We start from the raw sequence: 25463 nt of genomic DNA on the forward strand, positions 1-25463 counted from the left end.
GAATTGAGGGTAACATTACCCCTAACGTGTGGGAGCTACAGTCTAAAATGATGATCTTTCCTCCCCAAAACAAAGTATTTGTTATTTGAAAAACCTAAATGCTTTGAATATATGGCCAGATAAATCCTATTCACAAGTGCACATTCCTGTCCTTAGGATCTGTATTTTATTTAGTCTGGCAAAATACTTAACATTATGTAGGACATGTAGTCATCCATAATATTAAGGCTGAAACTAAATTTACTGAAGATACTTAGAAAAAAGGTTTTTTCTTAAAGAGAAAATCACTAAATCCTGCCATTTTTTCTGTGCAGGATGAATTTCTTGGAAGTGTTTTGCTCTGTTCCTTATCTACTCTGATTTTTTTGAACCACTCTTCAAACAGGTCTAGAAAGCCAACATGCTTGCCTGAAATGATTTTTGTTGGAACAGTCAATGAAGGGTACTTCTGACTCAATAAATCGTGATTCAGAGAACGATTCAGTTGCTCCTTACCTGCATTGAGCCAGTGTTGTAGTAAGTTAGAAAACTTTCTCCCCGTAGTCTATTTCTTATCTCTCTGTGGTCTCCAGGAGCCTTGTAGGCTTGGCCTGTGAGTAGAAAATGATTAGGACCTGCCACCTTTGTCCATTTGTCTTTAGTAAGTTGATGATCATCGTAAGATCAGAAAGTAACTCTAATTAAGCTTTACGTCCTCCAAAAAGAAGCTTTCAGATGTTTTCCACTCTTCCATAGTTGTTTTTTTTTCTTAATCTGATGCCAGGCTAATGTCAGCACCAGGCTAATTTGCCAGGCTGATGGCAGTACCAGACCCAAAGGTTACAAAACCAAATAGTTTTTCAAGACTCTTTGAGTCTTGTGACCATATCCACCAAATATTCTGCTTTCTTTAAACTCCTTCAACACCGCTGAGCTGGTGCATGCAAAGAAGACTGAATTACACCGAGATGTTCTTCTGATCTGGATATAATCTGAACTCTTCTTCCATTTTGGCTTTCCTCTTGCAAACTAATCAATCAATGGGAGCCGGGGAAGACTTCAGAAAAAAATTCCACATCCCTGAGTGCGTTGCATTAAGTCGCTGGACGTTTCCATGCTGGCTTTAAAAATCTACTGCAGAGTGTGAAACGGTCACAACGTCTGGATAAGAAAGCAGACTTCTGAATGGATGTAATTTGGGCATGACCGCAGGCAGCCAGGCCAGCTAAAAGAAATCAGCACTAGTTGAAATGCAAGACAGCAAAACCTGAGTAAGAGTTTCTGTGGAGTGGGATAGGAAAGGCTGTTTCACAGAAGCATTTTGTGGAAAGAATTTTCCAGACACGGGCAGGACTTTTTGATGCGTGCAAGACGTGAGAGTTGCAGGTCAAAGATAACACTTCAGTTCGAGGCTTACGGTAAAGGTGGAATAGCGCTGTCATCCTCGCTGATAGGAAGCTTTCAAGAAGGGCTTTAAACTCCAAAGTCCTCAAAAACACAAGACTAAACAAACCCCTGGAGTTATTGCTGCTCCCAGCCTGGGTTACATCAGTTTTGACATTCGGGATGGCTGCCTCCAGTCAACTCAGACACCCGCTACTCTTTAGGTATCCCAAATGTTACTTCACAGAAACCGAGCCCGTTGTCTCTACATCTAATAACGTAGCTGCTAAAAGTCTGAAGACTCTGCAGAAGTGCATGTTACTTGCTATTCAAAGCAGGACAGCTTCTGTGGGACTAACTTATAGATCTGAATGGAAACGATTTTTGCTCTGGGCTGCTCGCTGTGACCTTCAACCCATTGGAGAAATCTATTCCTCATACCCTGGCTTATTTATTCTTTGTGAAGCATTCACAACTTGAAGTTACAGTTGAGATTGGTTTCGCTGCCTGTCATTTTTCTGTTCAAGGTCAGATTATTTCCTTGCATCCCACAGTGTGAAGCTTCTTGAAAAAAAAAAGCGTTTCCCTTCTCTTCCCCTGGAAAACTATGTAAAACTTGTGGTCTGGGATGTAGCAGGTCTCTACTGCCTCCTTTCTAGTTTGTTCACTGTGCCACCTCATTCTGCAAGTGTTTCTACTAAGTCTTTTAAAAGAACCAGCATGATATAGATATACTGTAATGAAGACAAGGGCAGATATTGTGCAGACCATAGCCCAACTTCTTTCCAGAAGTGTGATCGGAGTTTGATGTATGTCAGGTTGGTTGCCTTACCACCACCCGGCCTTCACAACTTGTATTTCTGGAAAAATACAACTTTTTTCCAGAGTTACACAACATAATACAACAAAATGCAACAATTTTCCACGAGATATTGAGACTTTGCAGCATTCAAGGCCAGGCTGTTTTCACCCATAGGTCCTCTCAACATATATTGGATTGCATTAAGATCTCTACATAAAACTTTTAGCAGCAGCTTCCTCAGATTCCCTTTGGCAGTCACTAGATTTGTCTGCGATGACACTGCAATGCTCTCTAAAAGATGTTACCTTATGACACGATAGGGCTAGGAAAACAGGATTTTGCCACTTAAATTCTCAAAATTTATGAAATGAGAGCTTGGTAATTCTCTGTATTCACCAAGAAGCTGTCACCAGGCCAGCCTCTGACCTGTAAGGTTGGGGTGGAAGATGCAAAACCCCAGTGACCCCGTGATATAGAGAACTCCCACCCCATGAAATGTGGCTCCCTCCCTTGGGATCCATGTGGTCAAAACCCACCCAGGGGCTCCTGGGCACCCGTGGAGGCAGGGGGCCTGCCGTGCTCTGCTGCTGTTTCTTACCCCTCGTCTGCACTCAGGCAGGTCTGCAAATCATCATCTTTCATCTTCATAACCACATCAAAACTTCGACCTGTCTTTACTTAATCTTTTTCCCGGCTCCTGGTATCTACAATTTGTTGTCGTGTTTTCCATCTCTCTCTTTGCCAGGCCGTTAAACAGAAATGCAACTTCCACGATTATTTCCTCTTGATCTGATCAACGCAGCCATATCTGACCCTAGGCACTAATGTGCCAGCCTTTGGGTCTAAGATCCTATTTCTTTTCTTGCTCAGGGCTCTGTCTGTCGTCACCCCTTTTTTCTGACACTTCATCCACTTCCTGAGCAGATACACCAAATAGTTAGGAATTTGGGGCAGTACTATTTTATTTTCACCTGGTTATAATGCGCTCAACTCCCAAATTGAGTGAAATATTGTAGCTTTAAGGTCTCTGAGCAGGCTCTTTTTGTGCCTTGATGCTGATGGGAGCTTGTCTTTCCAGGACTGGGTGTTTCAACTAACGGTGCTTTGGGGAATTGTCTTTGCTAAGCTCGGCCAATTCTGAATTTTGCAAAGGTGCTGTGCAAGCTGGCATGGTGTGTAAGAATTGCTGTACTCTTGGGGCTGTGCTAACTTGGAAAAATGCAACTTTTTTTTTTCCCTAGGGCCGATGGGAAAGTCAGCAAGATGTATCCCAAGGTGCTGCAAACACCAGCAGAGGCATCAGTCCATCTCGTACCTCCCTGCCAGGCTCTGGGCAGCAAAACCACTCTCCTGATGCAGGTACGAGCTTTCCTAAACCTAAGACAGCTCTCACAAAAACGGAGTGAAATCACCCCAGCTTCTGAGTGCCAAACGGAGCTGAGCTGCTTTCAGAGATGCAGAGAAACATCTCCTCCAAAGCCATGTCTGTGCAGTTCCCTCTCCGTGAGCATTTAGCAGTTGTGACTAAGCTGCCTACTCTAGCTAGCCTCGCCTTTGTCTGACAGAGTTCTGCTAAGTGACAAATGCCATGTGTTTAAGTTGTCTTTGATTTCGGAAGATGCAGTCTTTATCTCAAGAGCTCAATTTCTAAAGCCAGCAGTTAGCTGGGCTCAGGGCATGCTATGTGTTACATGAGTAAAACAGCAAAGACAACAAGGCTGCTAATGCTTTAGAAAATAACCAGTGCTGGAATTGGATGGTTATTTTGCAGTACGTGCGCCTAACGTACAGCTGAGAGTGCAGTGATACATAGTGAGGTTTTTAATGTCTAACTAGTTTTACTCAAGGGAGAGCAGAGTAGAAAAAAACTGCAGTATTTAGAACAAAAATGCAGTATTAGCAAGAAGAGTTGGATGTCCCAAACTTTTTTCTTTTTCTTAACTTGGATCTTTTCGTCTTTTACTTTTGGCAAGCTCTGTTATTGTCATCAGAATTGTGTGTTGTATCAACATCTTTTTTTCACTTTTGCTTCTCGATTTTTTCCTACTTCTGCAAGTTATATAGCACTTTATGTTTCCAATGGGAAAGAGCAAACTTTTTCACACCATGCGATGAGAAAAACTTTCTGTATAATGGGGCCACAGATTAAAACTTATCCAGATTTTTATATCCCTTTCAAGGGAGGAGCAAGCACTCAGTGCTTTTTCTCAGACTGACCACTGGAAGAAGTCATTTTAGAACTAAAACGATTACTTTTTTTTTCCTCCAAAAGCATAACTGATCACATTTTTCAATTTTTCCAACAGGCCTTGGTAGCCTCGCTGCTTCCTACCTGAATCCTGTCAAGTCCTTCGTGCCTCAGATGCCAAAGCTGCTGAAGTCTCTCTTTCCTGTTAGAGATGAGAAAAAGGGCAGGCAGACCTCTCCTCTTGCACAGCAGGTAAAATATTAAATCGAATTGCCTATGCAGTAATACTGGTGAGTGCTGTTAGACTTGCTGGCAGAGTGCTATTTTATATGTTGTTGCAGTGCAAACCGAGCTCTTAGTCATAGTAAAGCCCTGTGATGCATTTCCCACCTGTTCTGCCCAGAGATAGTGGAGCTGTTTAAACTTATTGATACACTCCGCCCGCTTGGCTTTTTCCAAGTGCCAAGTACACTACCAACATGATTTATGGTAATACCACTTGCAGCAACAATAGTAAAATTTATGAAGTGCACTTAGGGTTGTTTGTGTATTGCCAAGTGGTAAATGTAATTCTATTTTTAATTTTTTATTTTATTTACCATCTTCCTCCTCCCCTGCCCCATCTCACGTCGCATTTTTCCATCCTCTGCTATGTACTTAGGACAGTTGCTTTTGTTCATTTTCTTATTTATTACACATGCCAGAGAAGTATTTTGTTTTGTTTTGTTTTTGCTGTTAGTGGTGGCAGTGGTGGTTTTTTGAATGCCGGGCTCCAAATGGGGCTTCTGTGCTGTGAGGGGCATTTAATGCATGATCAAGCAGAGTACAAAACACTACTGTCTTTTAAAGAAAACAGATGAAATACAGACTCACATTATAAATAATATTCTCTTTGAGAAACCGTAGTTTATAAAGGAAAAGCCCTCTACTGTGTGAGTCTGGAATATTTAAAAATGATTATGAAGATAAATCTGGAGCCAGATCCCACTTGTTAAAGTTTGTGGAAGGCCATTTGGTCTGTGCTTTGTTAAGCACGCAGCTATCTCTTGGTAGATGGAAGCTCCTTCATTAGTCTGGAGTTTTGGAAGCACACTGTCTGTAAACTTAGACCTTTCTCACCTCTTCACATGCAGGCAGATGTTTTAGAGGGTGTGTTTCTAAAGCAAAACAACAAAAATATTATGGTTGGATCCAGAGATTCTATTCCACTGTTTGCTACAGCTAGGTCTGCCATTATAAGAACATCTCAGGATTACAAGGAATTTTGTCACAGTAGAAATACAGTGAAATGTTAAATAAATAAACAAACCAAAACCAAATACTTGTAAAAGTATTTAAGTTTTGGTGTAATTTACGGCAGACCTAGTACAAATAAGAAATAAAGCAAATTTTAAATATTTTTACTTTGTGTTTTATTCTTTACAAAGTAATAAAACGAGCAAGTTTTACTCCCAAATCTTACCCAACTTTATGCTTTACATTTTTCATGTTGCCTTTTGCTTACAAGAGGTTTAGTGTGGAGTCTGGAGTCGTGTAACCTTCCTCATCAATGAGATTTAGATTATTAAAATTAAGACAGTGACTTTCTTAAAGGTATTTGGGTATTGAAAGATGCAAATAGGTGCTCTTTACAATTGCACTGAGAGCCTTTCACCACTTCTTGAATTCTTACTGAATCAAGGAGAGCTGAGATTAGAAATGAGGTCCAATTTCCTGCCTCTAGTCTAACCACCTGTTCCCACTCCTTCCTACTGTTCAAGATCAGCCTTGCATTATTTGCCTTGAAGTCTGCTTTTAGACTACCAACACATGTACTTTAGAGAATTTTTAAGTATATTATGGATTACTATGGAAACTCAAATAATCAGGTCATGATCACAACAGTTTTTTAATAGGCAGGAATGCTGTTTCTGATTTGTTTTTAAGAAAAGTTAATGTATAAACAGAACTGTGGGATGTTTTAATCACACACAGAATCGCACCAAGAATGGCTGAGGCTGGAAGGGAACACTGGAAATCATCTGTTCCAACCCCATGCCAAAAAGGGTCACCCAGAGCTTGTTGCACAGGATCACATCCAGGCAGGTTTGGGGATATCTTCAGAGAAGGAGACTCCACAGCCTCTCAGCAACCTCTCAGGGCAGCCTGTGCCAGTGCTGTCACCCTCACAGTAAAGAAGGATTTTCTCATATCTATCAGGAACCTCCTGGGCTTCAGTTTGTGCCCCTTGCCTCTTGTTCTGTCACTGGGCACCACTGAAAACAGGCTGGCCCCATCCTCTTGACACCCTCCCTTCAGATACATATACACATCGATAATGCATGTTTGCATTAGAGAGCAACCTAAAGTTTTCCATGACCACTGGATCAGTGTAATGAGATGAAATCTTGACATTACTTGGTGCTTTTAGGTTTTTAATAGAATGAGTCAGATTTGTAACAAATACAGTGGTTCTCAGTGGTTTGAGAGATTTATAGTTATTCTTCCCAGTTCTATCAGTTAGCAAACTGGGCTTCTTCACTCCTGTTAGCAATCACACTGCACAAAAGAGAGCAGAAATTGAAGGAACTGCTACAGGATTCGCTTCCTCTGTGCAGCACAAAAAATAAGTAAGTGCTGTTATAGTGGGACTGGCTTGAACATCATAAATATCATGTCTCATAATCTTTCTTGCTGTTCCCTTATAATGGCCTGAGGATGCTAATGTGCTCATAGGCGTTAAAAACTGGCCAGAATTTCAGTGGTGGCAGTGATGAATGGCTGCGTGCTGGGTGGATGATGGGGCTGCTATGGGGTCAGTGTTTGGCAATCAGCTCCCACACCTTATCGTTAACCTGTCGGAGTAAGGCAGCGAGCTCGTAGTTCTTGCATAATTGTATGAAACTGCACGGCGGAGAGAACACAAAAATGGGATTTTTGCATCTCAGGAAAACACAAATGAGTACACCTTAGTTCTGTGGAAGGATAAGGCTTTGATGCAGAGTGTCAGGGGATGGAATTGAGTGTGCAGGGTGAGGGTAGGCAATAAACTACAAAAAGCATAAGGGGGAGATGAAGCCGAAAAGATATTTCAACTGCAATTGCAAAAGAGCCTGGCCACTTAACAGGGAATTGCTGGATTTCTATTACAGTAAACAGCAAATTTAGAGAAGTAGTTTCAAGAACAGAAATGACCAAAGGAATGCCTCACAAAGAACACGGAAAGATCTAAATCACCCGTACTTGGCTAAATGCAAGTAAACAGCAGGTTTTTGAACAAAAATACCAAATGCTTAATAGCAAAAATACCAAAAAGCTAAGCAAATCCATTTAAACGAAACAGAATTTCCAAAGTTCTTGTCCAGCTCACTTTTCAGTGCCTATCTGTTCCAGTACTTGAGGGTACTGAGTTATCTAACATCATTAACAATATGCTGGTGAACCATCTTGAGCTAGATGGCTGCTGCTGTATTGAACCTCCGATTCATTACAGGTCAATTATCAGGGCACACGTCTGCAGAAAGCAGTGGCTTTGTTGTGCTGCATCTTGTAAGCAGGGTCTTGCGGCTGGGCTGGTTTTAGTGCTTTGGAGCATTATTTCCAAGGGAGCAGTACTTAACCTTTTTCTGCAAGTTTATAAGCGAAGTTGAGTTCATCGTGACCAAACAGCTCCCCGAGTGGATACGTTATCAAATCTCAGATCCCGTGCAAGTAAACAGGAGACAAGATTTCTCATCACCCATTCCGAAAACACCCTTTTTTTGCAATTTATTTCAGTCACACGCCGTCGCTGAGGCTGTCACCAATCTTAAAGTAAGCACTATCCTAACGAGCTGGTCTTTCCCCGTGCTGTTTTTGTTTGTAGCCCGTTGTTGCCCGAGTTTCAGAAGCGCAGAGCGATTCCAGTCAAGGTGGTGGCAGCTAACGAAATTGCTGTCTTTGACCTTCTGATGCAAGTTTAGTAACTAATCTGGAGAATAATGAACCGCAATTAATGAAATCTGCTCTCGTATTCAAGTGTGTTTCTCAGACAGCACATAAAATAATTGAAAGAACTTCCTGCTCTCTAATTAGTTAGATTGAATTAATTTGGCATAATAGGATTCTTTATGTAACTAGCAGAACGGCTTCCGATGAAGCTGTTTATGTACCTAAAAGATGGGTTTCTGATGAAGCTGTTTATATACTTTTAAGTTAGAAAATGCCTATTTTATCAGTTATCTGCTGCCTTTCAGTTAATTGCCAGTACTCTGTAAATAAAAAAAAATAAATAAACCTTTTGGATTACTGCAATTGCTTTTTATTTTCCTAGTTTATTCTTTGAAAGGCTTGGTACCATAGTGTACAAGATTTAAAGCCTTACCAACCCAGAGTGCTGATCAGGAAAAGTTTAAAACACTTGCTTAAAATATGCAGGTGGATGGGAATCAGAGTTTCATCTATCTTTGCTTAATTATATTATGTGCGCGCTCTTGAAGCCTGTCTTTTTTATTAACATGCTGAGGCTTTCATAGTGTGCACCAAGCAGAATTACTGCTCTTTACCTTATGACCCTGTTGATCTCCAGGAACTGCCCGTATAATTTCATTTTAGGGCATCATCGGGTGCTGGCATTAAAAATGTACATATTTGTATTTCAGTTTCTGGCTTTTGACATTGCTGTGGCTCATACCTCTGACCACCGTGCATTTGAGAAGTGCATTTTGGTCACCTTCATAGTCAAGAACCTTGCTGGATGGTCAAATGTCTTCGTTAGCACATGGCTTAAATGAGAGATCTTGACTCACAGCTGTCTTAAAATGCACACTCCTCTTTGAATTTCCATGTGCTAATGTAATTCATGTTTGTTTTATGGTATAGAAATGCAGACGTGACACAAGAAGGCAGCCCTCTATTTGTTCTCTTTCACCTTCCAGTGCAGTTATAGTAATTAATCTCTCTATATATATATATAAATTAAAATTAAAAATTAAAAATAAAAAATAATAATAAAATAAGGGCAGTTAATGAAAAAGTATCTGAATAGACAGAAGCCTTTTCTGGAAGTGTATTAAAAAATAAAGGCGGTTTCATGGCTGTGCGTAGTGCATAGTTAGTATAATTGCTTGAATTTACATTCCTTAATCAAATGTAAATAATGTGGCCTCAGAGAACCCTTTTTAAAATCTAGAAGGGTTTTTTTTTCACTGTTTCAAATAAAGGATCACTTGGATGTTATAATCAGCATAGCTCAATAGATCCTTGGTGGCCGTCTGGGCTCATGTATGGCTGGATCTTGTGGCTGAGTTTGATTTCTTTCTAAGTTCACTTTTCTCTATCATGCTCTTACAAATAATTTTAATGAGTACGGGAAGCTGGCCTTTTCAACTTCTTAGTGAAAACTTCTGAAACTTCAGTATGAACTAACTTGAAAATGGTTCTGAATTGCCCTTTTTATCTTTCTGCCTGGACCTACAGTGAGATAACTGAGAAATAGTGTATGTGTACATTTCCCACAAAATATATTGGAAAAACAGAATTCGAAAGCATTATTACCAGCTGCAATTTTCCATGTTTAGAAAGTGAAGTAAGAAGGTTTGGGGTTAATATTTAAATATACAGTGTCTTTAGGGAGCAAACAAACAAACTAAAAGAACAAAAAAAACAACGTGCCTAAAAACAACTTGTTCTGGGTTTCATCTCTCCTTGTGGTTTCTAGGTTTATGTTTGAATGACTGGTGACTTTAAATTATTTTAAAATGAAGGGCAGGGAGGAATATTTGTGTTTAAAGGGGTTCTTTTTAAAATGGACTGTTTGGCTTTGTGCTAAGGGATTCAGAATTCTTCCTGCATTGCTGTGTGCCTCGTGAAAGCGTTTTAACCCAAGCGCTCAAAACTGAATTAAATCCACATTTAATGAAGCAACTGCTATGCCCTGCTGGAGAAGTTTCCAATAGCTGCTTTTAAATGGTGATGTGAACATAACACTGTCAGGCTGACAGTCCTTGAGCTCAGTCATTCCTGTCTGCGGATGGCAAAGCACAGATGACGGCGGTGGAAGTTTGCTGCTGATGTCCTTACAGGACTGCTGTAACCTTGGCTGGACCATTTCTGGAGCTTGGAGGATAATTCTTGGACCCACGGACCCACTCTGTGTAACTGCCACTGAGCTTTCTGCATGTTGTGTAGGAACGCTGAAGGATTTTCATCCGGTGACATCAAGGCAAAAGGCTTCATACTGAATTCATCAGTCACTACCATCAGAAACACTTGAAAAATATTTAATGGCAGTGAAATACCAAATGTATTTTTCTGAGTCCGTTGAAGAGGTTGCCATTATATACATGTACTATGTGGTATGGAAAAGAACTTAAATTGGGGTTAATTTTGCTGCCTCTGTTAAATGGGGTGAGATACACATTTACTTTTTACATTCAAGCCCACCAACACACTGGATCGGTCTTCAGATTTCTCTAATCACTCCTAATAACGTGGCTTTTGGGCACTCAAAACGTGTTCAGACTGACCTCAAATCTGACCAGCAAATGCTGTGCAAACACACCCTTAGAAATCCTTGTGAACCCACCACGCAAAGCAGCAGCTCTTAGGAAAAAAGACAATTTTTGTTCTACAAGGGCTCAGAGACGCTTTAAAGTGGATTGCTTTCATGTTCTTTCTTACTCCGTATTTTGTCAGCTTGGTTGAAGAAACAGTGCCAAAAATTATCAGTGTAAAAGGGTCATGTGTTGCCATTGGGTAAATATATGTCTACTTCAGCAGTCGATATCTGCACACGTTTAATGACAAAACTTGGCTCTCGATTCAGAAATATTTTTCATCCAGTAAATGTCTTCACAGAGAGTCAAACACATTGTTTTAAATGTCCCCCCTCAAATAACTTCCCTATGTTTTACGACCAAGATTTGTTTTAGTACCTTTGCTACCCCAATGGGGGTGTTTCTGCCCATCTGTTTCTTGTCAACACCGAAGTTGGGCAAGTGCCACTTCTCATAATTGCTTTTTTTCTCCGTGTTTTTCTAAACATTGCTTGGCAAAGTTAGTGTAGGGGTTTGGAGATTTGTCATCCTTTCATGAGGAGAGCATCGTCTTCGCAATTGATGAGGAATGATTAAAGTGTAACGGGTTTATTTAGATTTTAGATTTCATGGATTTACGTGCTGCAAGACCAAAGGGTTTTGAGAGAGAAAAAAAAAATGCACACAAAAACACTTTCTGCTGTTTATTTGTTTAGAAAGGAGGAAAGGATACCAAAGGAACTGAGAAATCTTAAATACTTTTTCATATTCCAATTCTGAGAGTTTGTCTGTCATAATAAAGCTTTACCTTGAAGCACTTCCTGGAGGTGATGTGTATATGGGGAGAAAATGGGGCAAAAAGATCGACTTTATTTATGGTGCACTGTAAGAGTTTTTATTCCTGGTACAAGATTTGCTGTGGAAGAAGCTGTTGCCCCTCCTGTACCAGCTCACACACAGTGTGGAAGCAACAAGGACGGTGGTTTTTCTTCACGCAACCTTTCTGAGATGCCCAAACGCGGAGTTTTGTGGTGGACCACGGAGATGCTGAACTGGGATTATCTGGATTCGAGGGCCTTGGCTACTCGCTGAGGTTCAGATCCACCTCGGCAAAGGGTTTGAAGTGCTGTGTAAGTGCCTGCCTAGGGATTAGCCCTAATGCCTTGTGCCTGCTGATTTTTTTGTCATTAAAAAGGGATGTTTAATGGCTTGGCTTCGCACTCCCTTCCAAGATGGGCCAACCCATGGTTCAAAGACAGCTGAAGAGAAGAAAATAAGTGTGCTGCCAAGTATTTCGGGCACTTTGACACTGATAAGCCTCTGTTACACCTAAAATGTGCTGTGTTTACTTAGAAGAAAGTTAATCCCTCTCCTCTCTACTCTACATTAAAGCAAAACATTTGACTCTTGGGACAATGAGGTTCTCCTTGCACGTCCAAGTTAATACTTGGGGCAGGTCACAGCACTCATTGAACCTCCTTGCTCAAAGATATCTCCGAACTCAGCCACGAGTCAACATCACAGTCGTTTTCAGGTTAATACCGTTATCTTAGATCACCAGTTGATTCCAAAGGAAGCTGAAATTCTGCAACACGAAGTGTGTGTGGCTCAAAAACCACTGGACAAGGAGTCGTAAAGCTGCGCTTTTTTCAGGCTTCGTTGGTTTGGCCTGGTTCTGGACACCCCCTGCTCCCAGCCCATGTCACAGTGAAGATCTCAAAACGTGAAGATCATGGTGAAGATGTCAAAATGCTGATACCTCGAGCACCCCAAAGAGAGATGGCTTGCTCTGCCCCCCACTTCAGCAGTCTGCTTGCAATTAGCAGGTGTAAAGATGAGCAACCCCCCTCCTGCTTTCTTTCAGTGAGCTGAAGCTTTAATGTCTCTACAAGAAAAAAAAAAGATTTTGATCCGCTGTGAAGCTGTTGGGTTTTTGTCTGCCTTTTGTCTTTAGTTTTACTTTGAAAGGCTGTGTTTTTATTTAATGCCTGGAGATCTCTGCATAAATAATAGCCGTTCTTTTCCCCCGTGTTTCTCTCTTTTTGGGAGACGACTGGTCGTATTCCTGCTTTACTTAGAAAGGATGCTAGAGAAGCATACATTTCTCTTCAGTTGGTAAATTTTGGTTCTTTAACCAGGTTGTTGAGTTCTGGAAATAGCAGCCTGGAGATCAGCACGGCCTGCAGAAGAGTTCTCAAGTCCCTAAGAGAGAAGAATTGGTCCTGGCACAGGACCAATTAGCGCAGGTCATTAGCAAAGGGCACGTGTAGATGTCACTCTGATGGTGCTCTGTTTGAAAGCAGGATGCCCAGATCTTTCTTCTTGTCTGCTTTTTTGGGTTAAACAATGCTAAAATCTTAACTGAATTAAGATATGGGAGATGGAGAAAGAGTTTTGGAGAGGGGCTGGAGGTGAGGATTTCTCTAGCCAGACCAGCGTGACCTCAGACCTCTGTCATCTGGCAGCTCAGGGCTGTGTCTTCTGCCACCTCACAAAAGAAAACTTCGTATGCCATGAATTTATACTTGTAGTTGCTTTTCTGTCAAAATTCAGGGATGTCTCTGTTGCCTTGGTTGATGTTTTTACTTGCCCCTTCAGAGGATCTCAGCAGGATGCATTAGGATAGCGATGCTCCATCCTTTTTGCCAATTCCGAATAAAGTGTCAGTCTTAATGTTTGACAATATTTAACCCCAGCTTGACAATATTTAACCCTTCAAGTGAACAATGTTCTGTTTTTTCATTCCTGCAGTCTGTCCCACGAATTATGGTCCAGTCTGCCAGTATTGATGCCAGTGCTGCAAAGATAAAACAGGTAAGCACGCCCTGTTAAAGTATTAAGAAACAGCTTTCATATTTGCATCACTGCAAACCAGAGGCAGTAAATGCTGGGATAGTTACTTAAAACCTGTTGCACTTCTAGTGCTGCTTCACTGTAAGACGATTAAATGCAGTGTATGTTGTGTTTTCTTAAGTCCTGCTAAAGTCCTCCCGTACGTTGCTGGTTGCATTTCTATATCTGAAAGCCTGGCTAATCACATGATTGCATTTGCAGTTAGCTAGCTGAAATTTAGCTGTTGTGGTGCTTTAAAAGACAAATTGCTAGGCTCTGCTGCTTTCTATAAACAGAACGAGTCTGTTATTCCGAGTGCTGAGCTTTATTCGTGATTTTACATTTCAAGCCAATTCATGATATCGGCGTGAAAAAAAAAGGCTCTTGCTAAGCTGGATGGAAAATAGACCTTATGATCTCCCACAGTTCGGCAGAACTTCAGCCTTATGAATAGCAAATCAGCTTTTTCCCACTGCTTTTATTGTCTTAGCAAAATGTGTGTTATCTGAATGCTTACAAGGGAAAGCCCGAAGCAAGACCAGAGCTCCAGAGCCCACATGTGCAGCACCCACCCCATAGAAAAGCTAAAAATGTTTTTAATTCCCTGCATCATTTCAAACAACTTCTCTGTGTTATATTTCACTCAGCAATTGCAAGCTAGCCTTTGGTTCTGAAACTTGTAATTCAATCAAATCCCTCTTTTTTCAAACGCCACTTAACCTCCCAGTGGAAGGCATTCAGAACGAGGTGAAAACCCTGTTGTTTGGGACACTTTACCACTAGATGGGAAAAATGCAACATTTGAACAGTCAATAGAAATGTACACTTGAGAGTTAACAGGGAGGACATGCACCCCTCTGCCTTCCTCCAACCACTTTTTTTTTTTTTTCTCCGTATTAGCAGCCTCCTCCCTCCCCCCCGAAGAGATTTAGAGACATCCTAATCTTTTAGAGTACATGTGCTGGCAAAAGATATTGATCTATCAGATTTAGTAAACTTTACAGCCAAGAAATACATCACTAAAATGGGCTGTTAATCTCACGAGGTGCAGTTAATTTCATACTCGGAGAGTGTGCGGTGCTGGCAGCCCTGAGGTGGGAATGGCATTTGGGAACGGGGACGTAAGTGACAGTTTAGTTGGAAAGGGGATGATTTATCAGCCCTGAAAGTTAAGCCAAATAACGGAGAGAGACTTATGGATCGTGGCCGTTTTCACATTCCGTATAAATCCTGCTATTCAAACAGCAAATGACCATTCCTGTAATATAAATAATTTTTCAGTAAATATTGGGGAGCGTATTTCTTTCGGTTGACACTTCTCTTATTAATGGAAGAAATGAGCTGACAATCCTCCCAGGTTTGTAAAGCTGACTTGAGATCAACTTGCATCTTCTGGAGATTGCAGCTACGGAGGGATTTAGATTTGCTGGAGGCCTTCGTACCTCCCAGAGGCCTTATAGCTGTCCTTTTAGCCCTGATATTTCGGATATCAGAGCTCCACGGTCACTGTCCTCTTCTGTTGCAGATCAGCCAAGAGGAGGTAGGGAAACGGCCCCTCGAAGCTGCAGCACAGACGTCGGAGGCAGGAAAGAGTCCCGAAAAGACGCCCAAAGTGCCTTTGCAGCAGCCCCCGGGAGATGCCCAGGCCCAGGACTCCCAGGAAGGGCCTCCAAGCCCTCTGAGTGAAGCCTCCAGCGGGTATTTCTCTCACAGCGTTTCGACAGCCACCCTCTCGGAAGCCCTCGCCACTGGAAGCGATGCCGTGGTTCAGCCAGGGGGTCAAATTCCTACCTCGAGCGACTTCCCAGCTCCTGCTGCTGCTCAGGCCTCGTCTTCTGACGGGCCAGGGCACTCGGACAGCTCCACAGAAAGCCGCCTCAGCAATAAGAGAGAAATTCAACCCACCTCCGGCCTTCAAAGCGGACACACGAGACCGAAAGACAGCCCTGAAGTGAATGGCAATGGGGCTTTGAAACCCAAATCGTGTGCATCTCCTGTGAGTCCGAGTGAGCAGGCAAGTGATGCCTCTGGAGGCAGCGATGCAAAAAATACCTTTCCTACCTCCTCTCCAAAGAAGGAGCTATCTAAACAATCAGTGGAGTCAGCAGGACAAGCTCCGAGGAAAAAGGAAACCGCTTCTGGGGCTTCCGACCTGGGCTTTCCCAAATCCCACATCCATCCCGACCAACCGTCCCAGCCCGCTGTTGTGGCCTCCCCCTTCAAAATCCAGAAAGTCAAGACGTCAGAGCTCAAGTCCTTCACGAGCATGCTGGGGACGGATCCCCCGTGTGCTCCAAACCCAGAAGAGCAGCAAGGAGAAAAGAGCGCGTCCACCGCCCGCGGGCTGAACCAGAACGGATCGGAGACGGCAGAAGAAAAACTGGAAGTGATTTCCGACTCCGAGGACGCCAATGAAGTTCCCGAGTGGCTGAAGGAGGGAGAATATGTCACAGTCGGTGCAAACAAGACAGGCATCGTTAGATACGTTGGGCCCACGGACTTTCAGGAGGGAACGTGGGTTGGTGTGGAACTGGATTTACCCTCAGGTAAAATACCCTCTAGGTTGGGTGCCAAGTAGTGCTCATTTTAATGCTGTTTTTTTTTTCTAAAAGGGTTTTACTGGCCATTATTGGGTAGTCCGAGAAGGGAAATAAAACAGGTCCCTCTCTGCTGTAATCTTTTAACAATCTGCCCTTGTAATCCTAGTCTCCATGCCCTCCGGGTTGTGTCCCTTCCCAGTTATTTCACTGGCTTCTTGCAACAGAGCTGGAAAGCTCAGCTGCTTTTATTGGCCTGTTAATCTGCATTTTGCAGTATTTGTGTCCAAAGGATCTTCTTCTGGGCTTCTGCTCCGAGAATAAGGGTGTCCAAGGCACAGCAGGAGCTCTGGGACTCAGATGAGAAATTTAGGTTAAACAAGATGTTGAGTCTCCTCACACTTAGTCTCCCACAAGCTCTTTTGAAATAAGCAGTGAAATTACCAGATATGTATATAAAAACGAGTAGGAAAATATCGTATGGTGACCACCAGGTGATTTAAGGTTTCTTTCAGCTTCTAATTTGCCATTCTCTTGTCTAACTCGTACCTGTGCAGCTGTAGGCTTCCCAGAATTGATGTGATCCTTCATTTTTAGGAGCTAGGTGCTGTCCCTGGAGAGGTTTGCTCAGATGTGCCATCGTAGCGTGGTGCAGAAAAGCTGTGGTTTCAGCACAAGCACTTTAAAGTGAAGTAGATGAGAGAGCAGGCGGTGACGGCTGGCATTTGTTCTCTGCTGGAGCCCCGGGCTTCCCAACTCCTTTCCTCTGCAGGTTCACGCCAGGTTTCGTGGCGCTCATTTTCTCCTTTACTGAGAGCAGGCAGCATGGGGGAAGCCAGGACGGGCTGGTGGCAAACTCAGGAGGCGAGCAGGAGATGCCACTGCCTCTGATAGCAAGAGGGCTTGGTTTCCCAAGGGCACTTAAAGCTCCTGATTTCAATTCTTTTAACCAAGCTGTAAAACTCCAGGCTCTCTTTGGTGAATCAGCAGGCTCTGGGAGTTGCCCACACTCATCTCTGCTGCACATTTCCCTGGGATCGGAGCTGTTCGCCAAGACAAATCATGTGTCAGGACCCAGAAGTCCCGTCTAAGTGAGCAGTTACCTTTCCTACATGTGGTGTGCTCATAAAACCTAAACTAGATGGTGTGTTTGCAGCCGGTTACTGAAAACCACCTGTGGTTTGCCACCCCAGACAGCGAACTGTAGCTCTCAGCCCTCTGAAAGTTGCAGTCCCGATTCCCAGTCCTGCATCATCTTAAAAATAGATGTATTTATGGATTCCCATCTTCAAAAGTCACCTTCTCTCCCTGCCTGGCTCCTCTGGCTCGCACTGCCAGGGCTGTTGGGCTGGTTGCACACCCCCGGTAAGCCTCCATGGCAGATATCTGATGGCTACAAGATTTGGGGTTGGCCCAGGACTCAACCACTGATGTTACTGGATATTTTTCCCAAGAATTGGGTCCCTGGCTTAGAAATATAGAATATCCCAAGGTGGAAGGGGCCCACGAGGCTTATCGAGGGGAGGCAGAAGTCCAGCTCTGTCCTCATGAGGATGGATCGGACCCGGAGCTGCAGTGGTGGCAGAGAGGAAAAGTAAAACAAAGCAGGTGACCTTTTGGTGATGAAGAGCTATTGTACCTCGTGGTGTTGCCTGTGCAGACAGGAGTGGTCCCAGGACGGTGTTTGTGAGGCTTTTAAATGCTTTGCAGGGAGAGATAAAAAGGTAACGGCGTCAGCATAAAGCGATCGCGCTTCTCTGTTTTGTGGAGGTTTTATGGCACGAAAACAACTCTTCTCAACTTCCAGAGCTCTTAATTGGCTTTTTCCTTTCTTCCAGATACTTTGCTAGTGACAAACTACTGCATATATTCCTTTTTTTCCTTTTCTTTCTGTATTTCAACACTTTTCCTGAAATAAAGGATTCCCCAGAGCAGCGATCAGGGAGGAAGCATCAGGAGCATCTCATCTGGGTGCCCTGTCTCCAGGCAGTGCCAGGGGCTGCCCAAAACCACCCAGCCCTCTCTATAACACTTTTGGGCCTCCCATCATCACAGTAGCTTTTACTTTCAACCAAACCCTTCTTCCCTGCAGCATGGCAGCACATCTTTCAGCACAAGCTGCCGTGCTGGCTCCTTGGTTCAGTTTTTCAGCCACATCCCTGCCTTCGTGACACCCAGCGTGCCACCAGATATCCACACCACCCTTAGCCATGAAACAAAAACCTGGTCTGACACAATCTCTATTTACTCTAACCTTGTGGCATTACACTTTTTTCTGTCATCTTTATTTATCCATTTGAAGTTCAGGTGTTTTGTGATCGTGGCTCCATGGCAGCACAGTTGGATCGCAGCCCAGCTCCCTGAGCGCACCCGCTTTGTGTCACCTCCCTTCCTCTTCTTGCCCCAGGTAAGAACGATGGCTCCATCGGTGGAAAGCAGTACTTCAGGTGCAACCCGGGCTACGGATTGCTCGTGAAACCGGGCAGAGTGAAGAAGGCCACGGGACCGGCCAGGAGAAGGAGCACGGGGCTGAGGGTGCAGGGAGGAGCGGCCGCCGAGAACAGGAGGAGCAGCAACTTCTCCGGCTCGGCTTCCAACCTGGCGTCGCTCACAGCCCTGGCTAAATCGGAAGGAGGAGCCCCACTGCGCCTGGAGAAGAGCCAGAAAAACGCCGAGAACAGGAAATCCTGGGCAAACTGAGACAGAGCCCCCCCCCGCACCGCAGCCCGGGGAGCAGATCTCACGGCTTCGGGAAGCTGAAGCATCCCTGCGAACTCCTGGTTTGTGGCAAACACTAATGAAGGGTCTTTTTTTTCTTCTGCTTGGGGTGATTGACATGTTAATTCTTCGCCTTGTCACGGTGCTGGATCTACACCCAGAGTTTCGTGATGCTTGGGTGTACGCCTGATGGCAGGCAGTGAAAGCTGGCGGCGGTGGGTGGCTGGAAGCTCGGCTCTCCTCTGCCTTTCAGGGAGGGAGGAGATGAGAATTGTTCAAATTACAGCTTGACTTTCCAGTAGCTACAAAATACTACCCACGTGCTAGTGCTTCTCGAAGTGCGACTGGCAATTCTAAAGTCCCCAAAATAACTCTTTTTTTAAAAATAATTTTATAAGAGCTGTGTCCGTCTTGCGTAATACATAACGAAAGGGCAAGGTAACGATTCTGGACAGGCAGAGAAAGGAACATAAAATTTTATTTGGTTATGAAGAATCCCCAAAACCCCTTTGTTAAGAAGTTAGGTGATCCAGGACCAGGACCTGCTCTGATTACTGTCCTGCTGCCCTTCCCTCCTGCTGGGGCGGGCAGCACGACCTGATTTATTGCTGCTGTGTTGGGAACGAGACGAGTCCCGTGGCCCCACTCCGCAACATTCCTGATCCCTTCTTTTTACAGAAGAGGGGATTTGGGTGAATTTGCTGTCTGTGAGCTACTTAATGTGCTCACCAGGCCAGGGGATCCTCTCTCCCCGTCCTTTGGGCTAGGAGGGTTTTTGCAGGACCAGCACCGCAGCGCTGCCCCGTTCCCAACCCGACCCCGTGCTGCTGCCGGGGCTGCTCCTCCTGCCCGCTGCTGGAGGTGGGAGCACCCTGCCCAGCCTTTTTTTTAACCCAATTTTGCAAAACAGGATTCTGGTAAGGGGATGAATCCAGCCTATTTATTTGTATTTATTGTTTTAAAATGAGAAACGTTTGCGCTTTACAATCGCCCGCCACCTGACATTGCACGAGCAGCTCCGCCAGCATCGCTCCCACGAGGCAGCACACACAAATACCAACCCGGGGGAAGAACTGCAGAGGCTTCCCCCAAGCCAGTCTCTTTGGGAGCTTTGGCCTGGTTTTCATAACACTTGATTTTAGTTTTGGTACCCCCCTTGCTAGTTTTTAACATCCACAAATTGCACGTGGCCGTACGCGTGCGCGTAAACGTGCGCACACCCCGACGTACACGCACTCATTTCTCCAACAAACCAAGGAAGACCACGGGCTTTTATGTCCTGAGCTGTTTATATCTCGTTTAAATAATCACGGGGGGATTGGGCAGCTTGAGCAAGAGGCGTTTTAGCTACGTGGGGAATATTTAGGCTGCTGAATTAAACTTTAATACGTATCTAGTCTCTGTCCGTGTTGCACGCGGGTGTCTAAGTGCCTTAGCCATCTGGTTCAGAGGTCCAAGGGAGAGATACATTGTCATCAGAGGAGCTCGGGCTGCTCAGTGGAGGAGATAATTATGCTGATTTACTGTAATTAATATCATTTATGCAGAAGGAATAAAATTAAAATAGAAACTAATCTGTAGCTGAAATAAGCGGGACGGGTTACAATGCGGCAGGCGTCGCGCTGCCAGGGACTTGTGTATCCTTGTGGCTTTCTGGAACGAGCTTCAGCGCCTCCAAAATTTGCATCAAGAAATCTTAATATATAATGTACAGACCGGCGTCTAAAGACGTTTTTAGTGTACAGTTGTGTTCTCCTTTCCCTTTGCACGAAGCTCCTGTCCTTTCAAGCCCAGACGATGGGAGAAATGTAGTAGTAAGGAATTCAGATGCTAAAACCTCATGGTTTTTTTTTAAGATTATTACTGTTTTTATAGACATGATCCATGCAAGGAGATGACATTTTGGGGTGTGATGAGTCTTGCTGATGGAAGAGCACCCGCTAATTAACACAATGCCTCTTATACTGCCTGGTATGTTTTCTAAAACCCCATCTTTAAGGTTTTTCTACTTGCACTTTGTTCCGATGTGCTACCGAATGTTAGCTAATGTGAAGCAGCCCCCTAACCGATGGTTTTTTCTGACAGTCTCAGCATTTCATTTACTGGATTTAGGGATCTCTTTGAAACTCGGTGTCTGCCAGGTGGCCTCTTTGGGGGGGACAGGAGGGAAGAACCTGTCCAAAAGTCCTCCTGAACCCTCTTCAGGACTGATTTATCAAAGGTGCAGCAGTGAAAGGGTGAAGCAGCAGCAGCTGGGCTAACAGTTCGCTATGGGTTCTACCCGCTATAAATTCCTCTGGCCATATTTAACTACACTTTTGACTCTATAAGGACTTATCTAAGTGTTTGCATGTCTGGGGCATGTGCTTGGAGGCTGCAGCCAACTGATACGGGGTGGATTTCTTCTCCCACCCGCCCTCAGTCGCGTTACAAAACCCTGCTGTGTGTTTGTAGAGGGGCACGGAGCCTGGTCTGAACAGCACTTGCTGCCTCCTCTAGGGGAAATGGTCCTGGAAGCAAATATCCTAAATACTTTTTAGGCTTTTGGCTTTTACTGTCTTGTTTGACTTCTGAAACTAAACCTCCCCTCAAATCCCACCTGCCCCAAAATGCAGCCAGCCCAACCAAATCATAGCACAAGCTCCCCAAAGCCCAGCAAACCCAATTTGGCCACGAGGATGCTCTTGGAGGACTTCTCTGGCTCCCTCCTGCCCCCTCCAACTTCCCCAGCCACCCGAGGTTTCTTCTCAAGATGCTTCCCTCTGTTGGGGCACAATGCCCATCCCTCTGCTCAAAGCCATCTCTTACTCTGCACCAGCTAACCAGAAAACATCAGTTTAAACCACGATGAAGGTAAATTTATTATTTTATTTTTTTTTAATTGATAACTAGCAATAGAAACACTTCTACCCTCAGCATAAAGGAGGAGGTGCTCTTAACTGGAACAGCCCAGCCTGGAGGCTGGCGCACTAATAGCTATGCATATTTTTTTCCAAGATTTTTTTCATGCACTTTATACAGGGAAGAATAATATTTAATGCAGGAAGTGTAATTTGTAGCGAGTGTCTCATCTCCTGTGTCTGCTCGGTTGTGTAAGTTGCTTTCTGTATCTGTGAACTGGGGTCGGGGCTCGGTTTCTGGGGGGGTAGAAAATTGGGTTGGGGGGGTGAAAATGTGGCAGCCTGCCCGTGTCAGCAGCTCGGTACCCCCAACCCCTGCACGTGGAGCAGGATTTGGCTGTGCAGGATCCTTTGCTGCAAGACAGCCAAGAGGATGCTTTTTTGGGGGGGCGTTTTCGTGGGTTTTCTAAGCCAAGCCAAGACTTTTCACTGTGCTATGCTCAACGCTCTTGCGGTGTTTTGACCTTTTTGGCCAAAATAATATCTCTTTGGCTCAGGGGCCTCTTTGCTTTTTAACAATGTAGTTTAGCTGAGGAAAACTAAGAGAAACGAGTCCCACCTGGGAGTATCGCCCATGTCCTTAAAAAATAAAAAAGAGGGTGGCTGAGCTCAGACCTCCCCTGCTGCCTGGACGCAGGCTGGGGGCTCAGCACCTCCTTGCTCTGCTACGAACCAAGAGCCCCCAGCTTGTTGTGCCTGGCAGTCCCAAAAACTGATCCAAAGCGAGCTGGGGCGACGCAGGGGCCTGTTCACACTGTACCGGAGCTGCCCAAGAGTCTCTTTTCTCTATCAATGCTTGTCGTCCTTGTGCTGGCACTGCCAGCTCTTTGCACAAGAAGTTCAATTCTCGTAGTGCCTTATCCCCGGGTCAACAACGAGTGCAGCGAGGAGGGGGCTTTGCGCTGACCTCGAGTCTCTGTAGCTTCTAGGAAATCGTGATCATGGCAGGTCAATGTGCAGGCTGGTCACACTACAAAACCCTCTGGAGCTGGGGTGACAAATAAGTGTCTTGTTCCTCTATTTCCCTTATCCATCCCTGCTTTCCCTGACGCAGGAGCCGCGCTCCCTGCCTCGCCCCAGGGCACCCCAAAAGTGCCCCATAGGTGCCTCTTGCAGCCCCTGCACGTTTTGCTTTTTCACACCCCCCCCCCACACCCACCGTGTCTCGGGAGCCTCTTCCAGCTCGCTCTTTCTGTTGATTTTTTTTTGTAAATGTAGTGGGTCTGTATATAAGGAGTGGATATTTACACTGTGGTATCCCGTGTTGATTGGTGTACTTTAAATGAGCTAAAATCCAAAGAGACTTTGTAATGAGCTGTAAAGTTTTTAATTATTTCTGTACAATACTAAATTACTGTAATATTGTATTATACATGCGATGCAGCCTGCAGTACCTAAATAAACTCCTTCTTTAGAGCCTGGATGTCTCTGTTTTATTGATCCAGCTCGCAGCACCAAAACTTTCAGATGCATTTCCCAGCACTACGACGGGAGCAGCGTTCCGTGAGGGTGCTGTGGGTTGTCACCAAGTCAAATGAGGCTGTTTCCCCCTGTTGCCTGTAGTGCTTCGTGCATTTTAGGGATCTTCCCCTAGACAAGCACAAAGCCACGGCATTGCTGACCTCCTCTTTGGGGCCTGGAGAAATACCGCCTTGCCTACAACTATTGTGTGTGGGAGCCCTCATCACAGCCCTGTGGCCAAGGAGGAAAGCTGTAAGACTTCACACTGACTAGAAGCAGGTGCTGTGCTCCCTCCCCAGGGCACTGCAGCCCATTCAAGGGGCTGTTGATGCTGCTTCTGCCTTTCCTTGGTCACAGCAGGGATCTCTCTTCCCTCTGCTCTTTCTGTTCAATAGGTTGTAAAAGTCCACTGCTCCAAAATTGGGCAAAAAAAAAAAAAAAACACAAAACACCAACACAACAACAAAAAACTCTTCCCATTGCTCCTCAGGGCTCTCCTCCTCGCATCATCCCTCTGAGTGCTGATGCTGCTGGAGGCTTCTGCCTTCAGGCTGGGGCAAGTTCTGGGGCTTTGGGCAGCTGTTCCCTCCAGGTGCTCATTGTCACTAATTAAGATAATGGCAGTGAATCAGCACAGTGAAAAGAACCTCCACTGCTGTGGCCTACTCCAGATCTTGTGTCCCAGAACAGATCCAGGGCCCACCTCGTGGTGCTCTGGGGTGGGGGGAACCGGGGGCTTTGCTGTGGGGTCAGGGGATTACTCACAGCCCCCCTAGGGGATGCTCCATGGCCTTGGGCTCAGGGAGCTCTCCCAGGAGCAGCCCCTGGCCCCTCTCAGGGCAGCCTGTGCCAGGGCTCCGGCTCCCCTGGGCCCAGCAGTGCTGCCTGAGGGGCAGGGGGAGCCGCCGGGGCTCCAGGCTGGGCCCGGGGCCTCTGGGCCTGGCCCTGGGCAGCGCTGAGCAGAGCCCGGCTCCGGCCTCTCCTCACCTCCCTGCGGGTACTGACGGCCATGGGGGAGCTCCCCCGGAGCCTCCTCTGCTCCAGGCCCAGCAGCCCCAGCTCTCGCAGCCTCTCCTCATAGCACGGGGGCTCTGGGACTGGCAGCACCCTGGGGACCCTCCACTGGACTCTCTCCAGTATGTCCATGTCCCTCTTGTACTGGGTGACCAGAACTGGGTCCCAGTTCTGAGCAGAGAGGCAGGGCACACGCAGAGGCAGAGCAGTTGGTAGCTGGGCTTTGGGGAAACCCTGCTCTTGCCAAACCTGCCTCCCAAAAAGCCTCAGGGCTGTGAGAACCCCAATGCACCCAACCCAAATTTTAGAGCACCAAGAAATCCTTGAAACTCACTTCCTAGGTCACTTTTTTTTTTTTAATAACTTTATCAACATTTTTTTCCTCCCAAATACAGCTTCATGTTGAAAACAACTAGCAGCGTTGCTTTTGCTTTTGTTTTCATTGTGTGTGTGTGTTTTTTTTAAAGCAACAAACATCGTGTTGATTCCACAAATCCATGCTGAAAGTCATTTAGCAAAGGATATTTTTATCAGCGTCTTGCAATCAGTGCAGATATATGGCTTTTTTTTTTTTTTTCCTTTAAGCCTATCTCCTTTAATGTTTTACCTTCTGAAAAAAAAATAAAAAATAAAAAACCCTTTTGCTGAAACCCAGGAGCCTTTTGAAGTGCCGTCACTTTGTTGGAGGCTCGCTCTTCCCGGAAGGGGGGTGCAGCACCTTCCCGCACCACAGCCTCGCGCTGCTTTGTGTTCTCCAGCCAAAGCTGCTTTTAAAAGGCACCGATCAAAACAAGCAAGGAAGAAGAAGGAAAAAAACACACACACACATCCACGCTTCTTTCCCCTTCCTTCCTTCAAATTAATACTGCTTTCACTGTCCTCATTTGTCTCATCCAACGGCTTATCTACGTGCCCAAGGGGCTCCAACCTAGAGCCCTGCTGCTTGGTTTGGGAGCCTCCACCCTGAGCAAAGCACCAAAATCGCCCTCCAGCCCTGGCTGCCCACACCGATTTTAACCAGTTACGGACCCCAGAAAGCCTTTCAGTGAATAAATCGATGACGCCGAGTACAACCAGGCCAGGAGGGAAGGGCGGCCAAAGCATCCTCTTGCCTTTGTGGCTTTTCTAAATGGGACCTGTGCTCGTTACCTCATC

At 45.0% G+C, this 25463-nt stretch overlaps 1 protein-coding gene across 2 annotated transcripts in view; it reads left to right on the forward strand.

Moving 5' to 3' along the window:
• Window positions 1–23249, forward strand: part of KIF13B (kinesin family member 13B) — a 119573-nt gene extending 96324 nt beyond the window's left edge. For both annotated transcript variants that reach the window (XM_084513954.1, XM_084513955.1), the window contains 5 exons: window positions 3406–3523; window positions 4471–4604; window positions 13598–13660; window positions 15204–16224; window positions 18623–23249. In XM_084513954.1, coding sequence (XP_084370080.1) covers window positions 3406–3523; window positions 4471–4604; window positions 13598–13660; window positions 15204–16224; window positions 18623–18915 — 1629 coding nt within the window. In that variant the 3' untranslated portion in view covers window positions 18916–23249. The remainder of the gene's footprint in view (window positions 1–3405; window positions 3524–4470; window positions 4605–13597; window positions 13661–15203; window positions 16225–18622) is intronic.
• Window positions 23250–25463: the final 2214 nt, after the last annotated feature.

Source organism: Aythya ferina (assembly GCF_964211825.1).
Source record: "Aythya ferina genome assembly, chromosome: 3".
Classification (NCBI taxonomy): domain Eukaryota; kingdom Metazoa; phylum Chordata; class Aves; order Anseriformes; family Anatidae; genus Aythya; species Aythya ferina.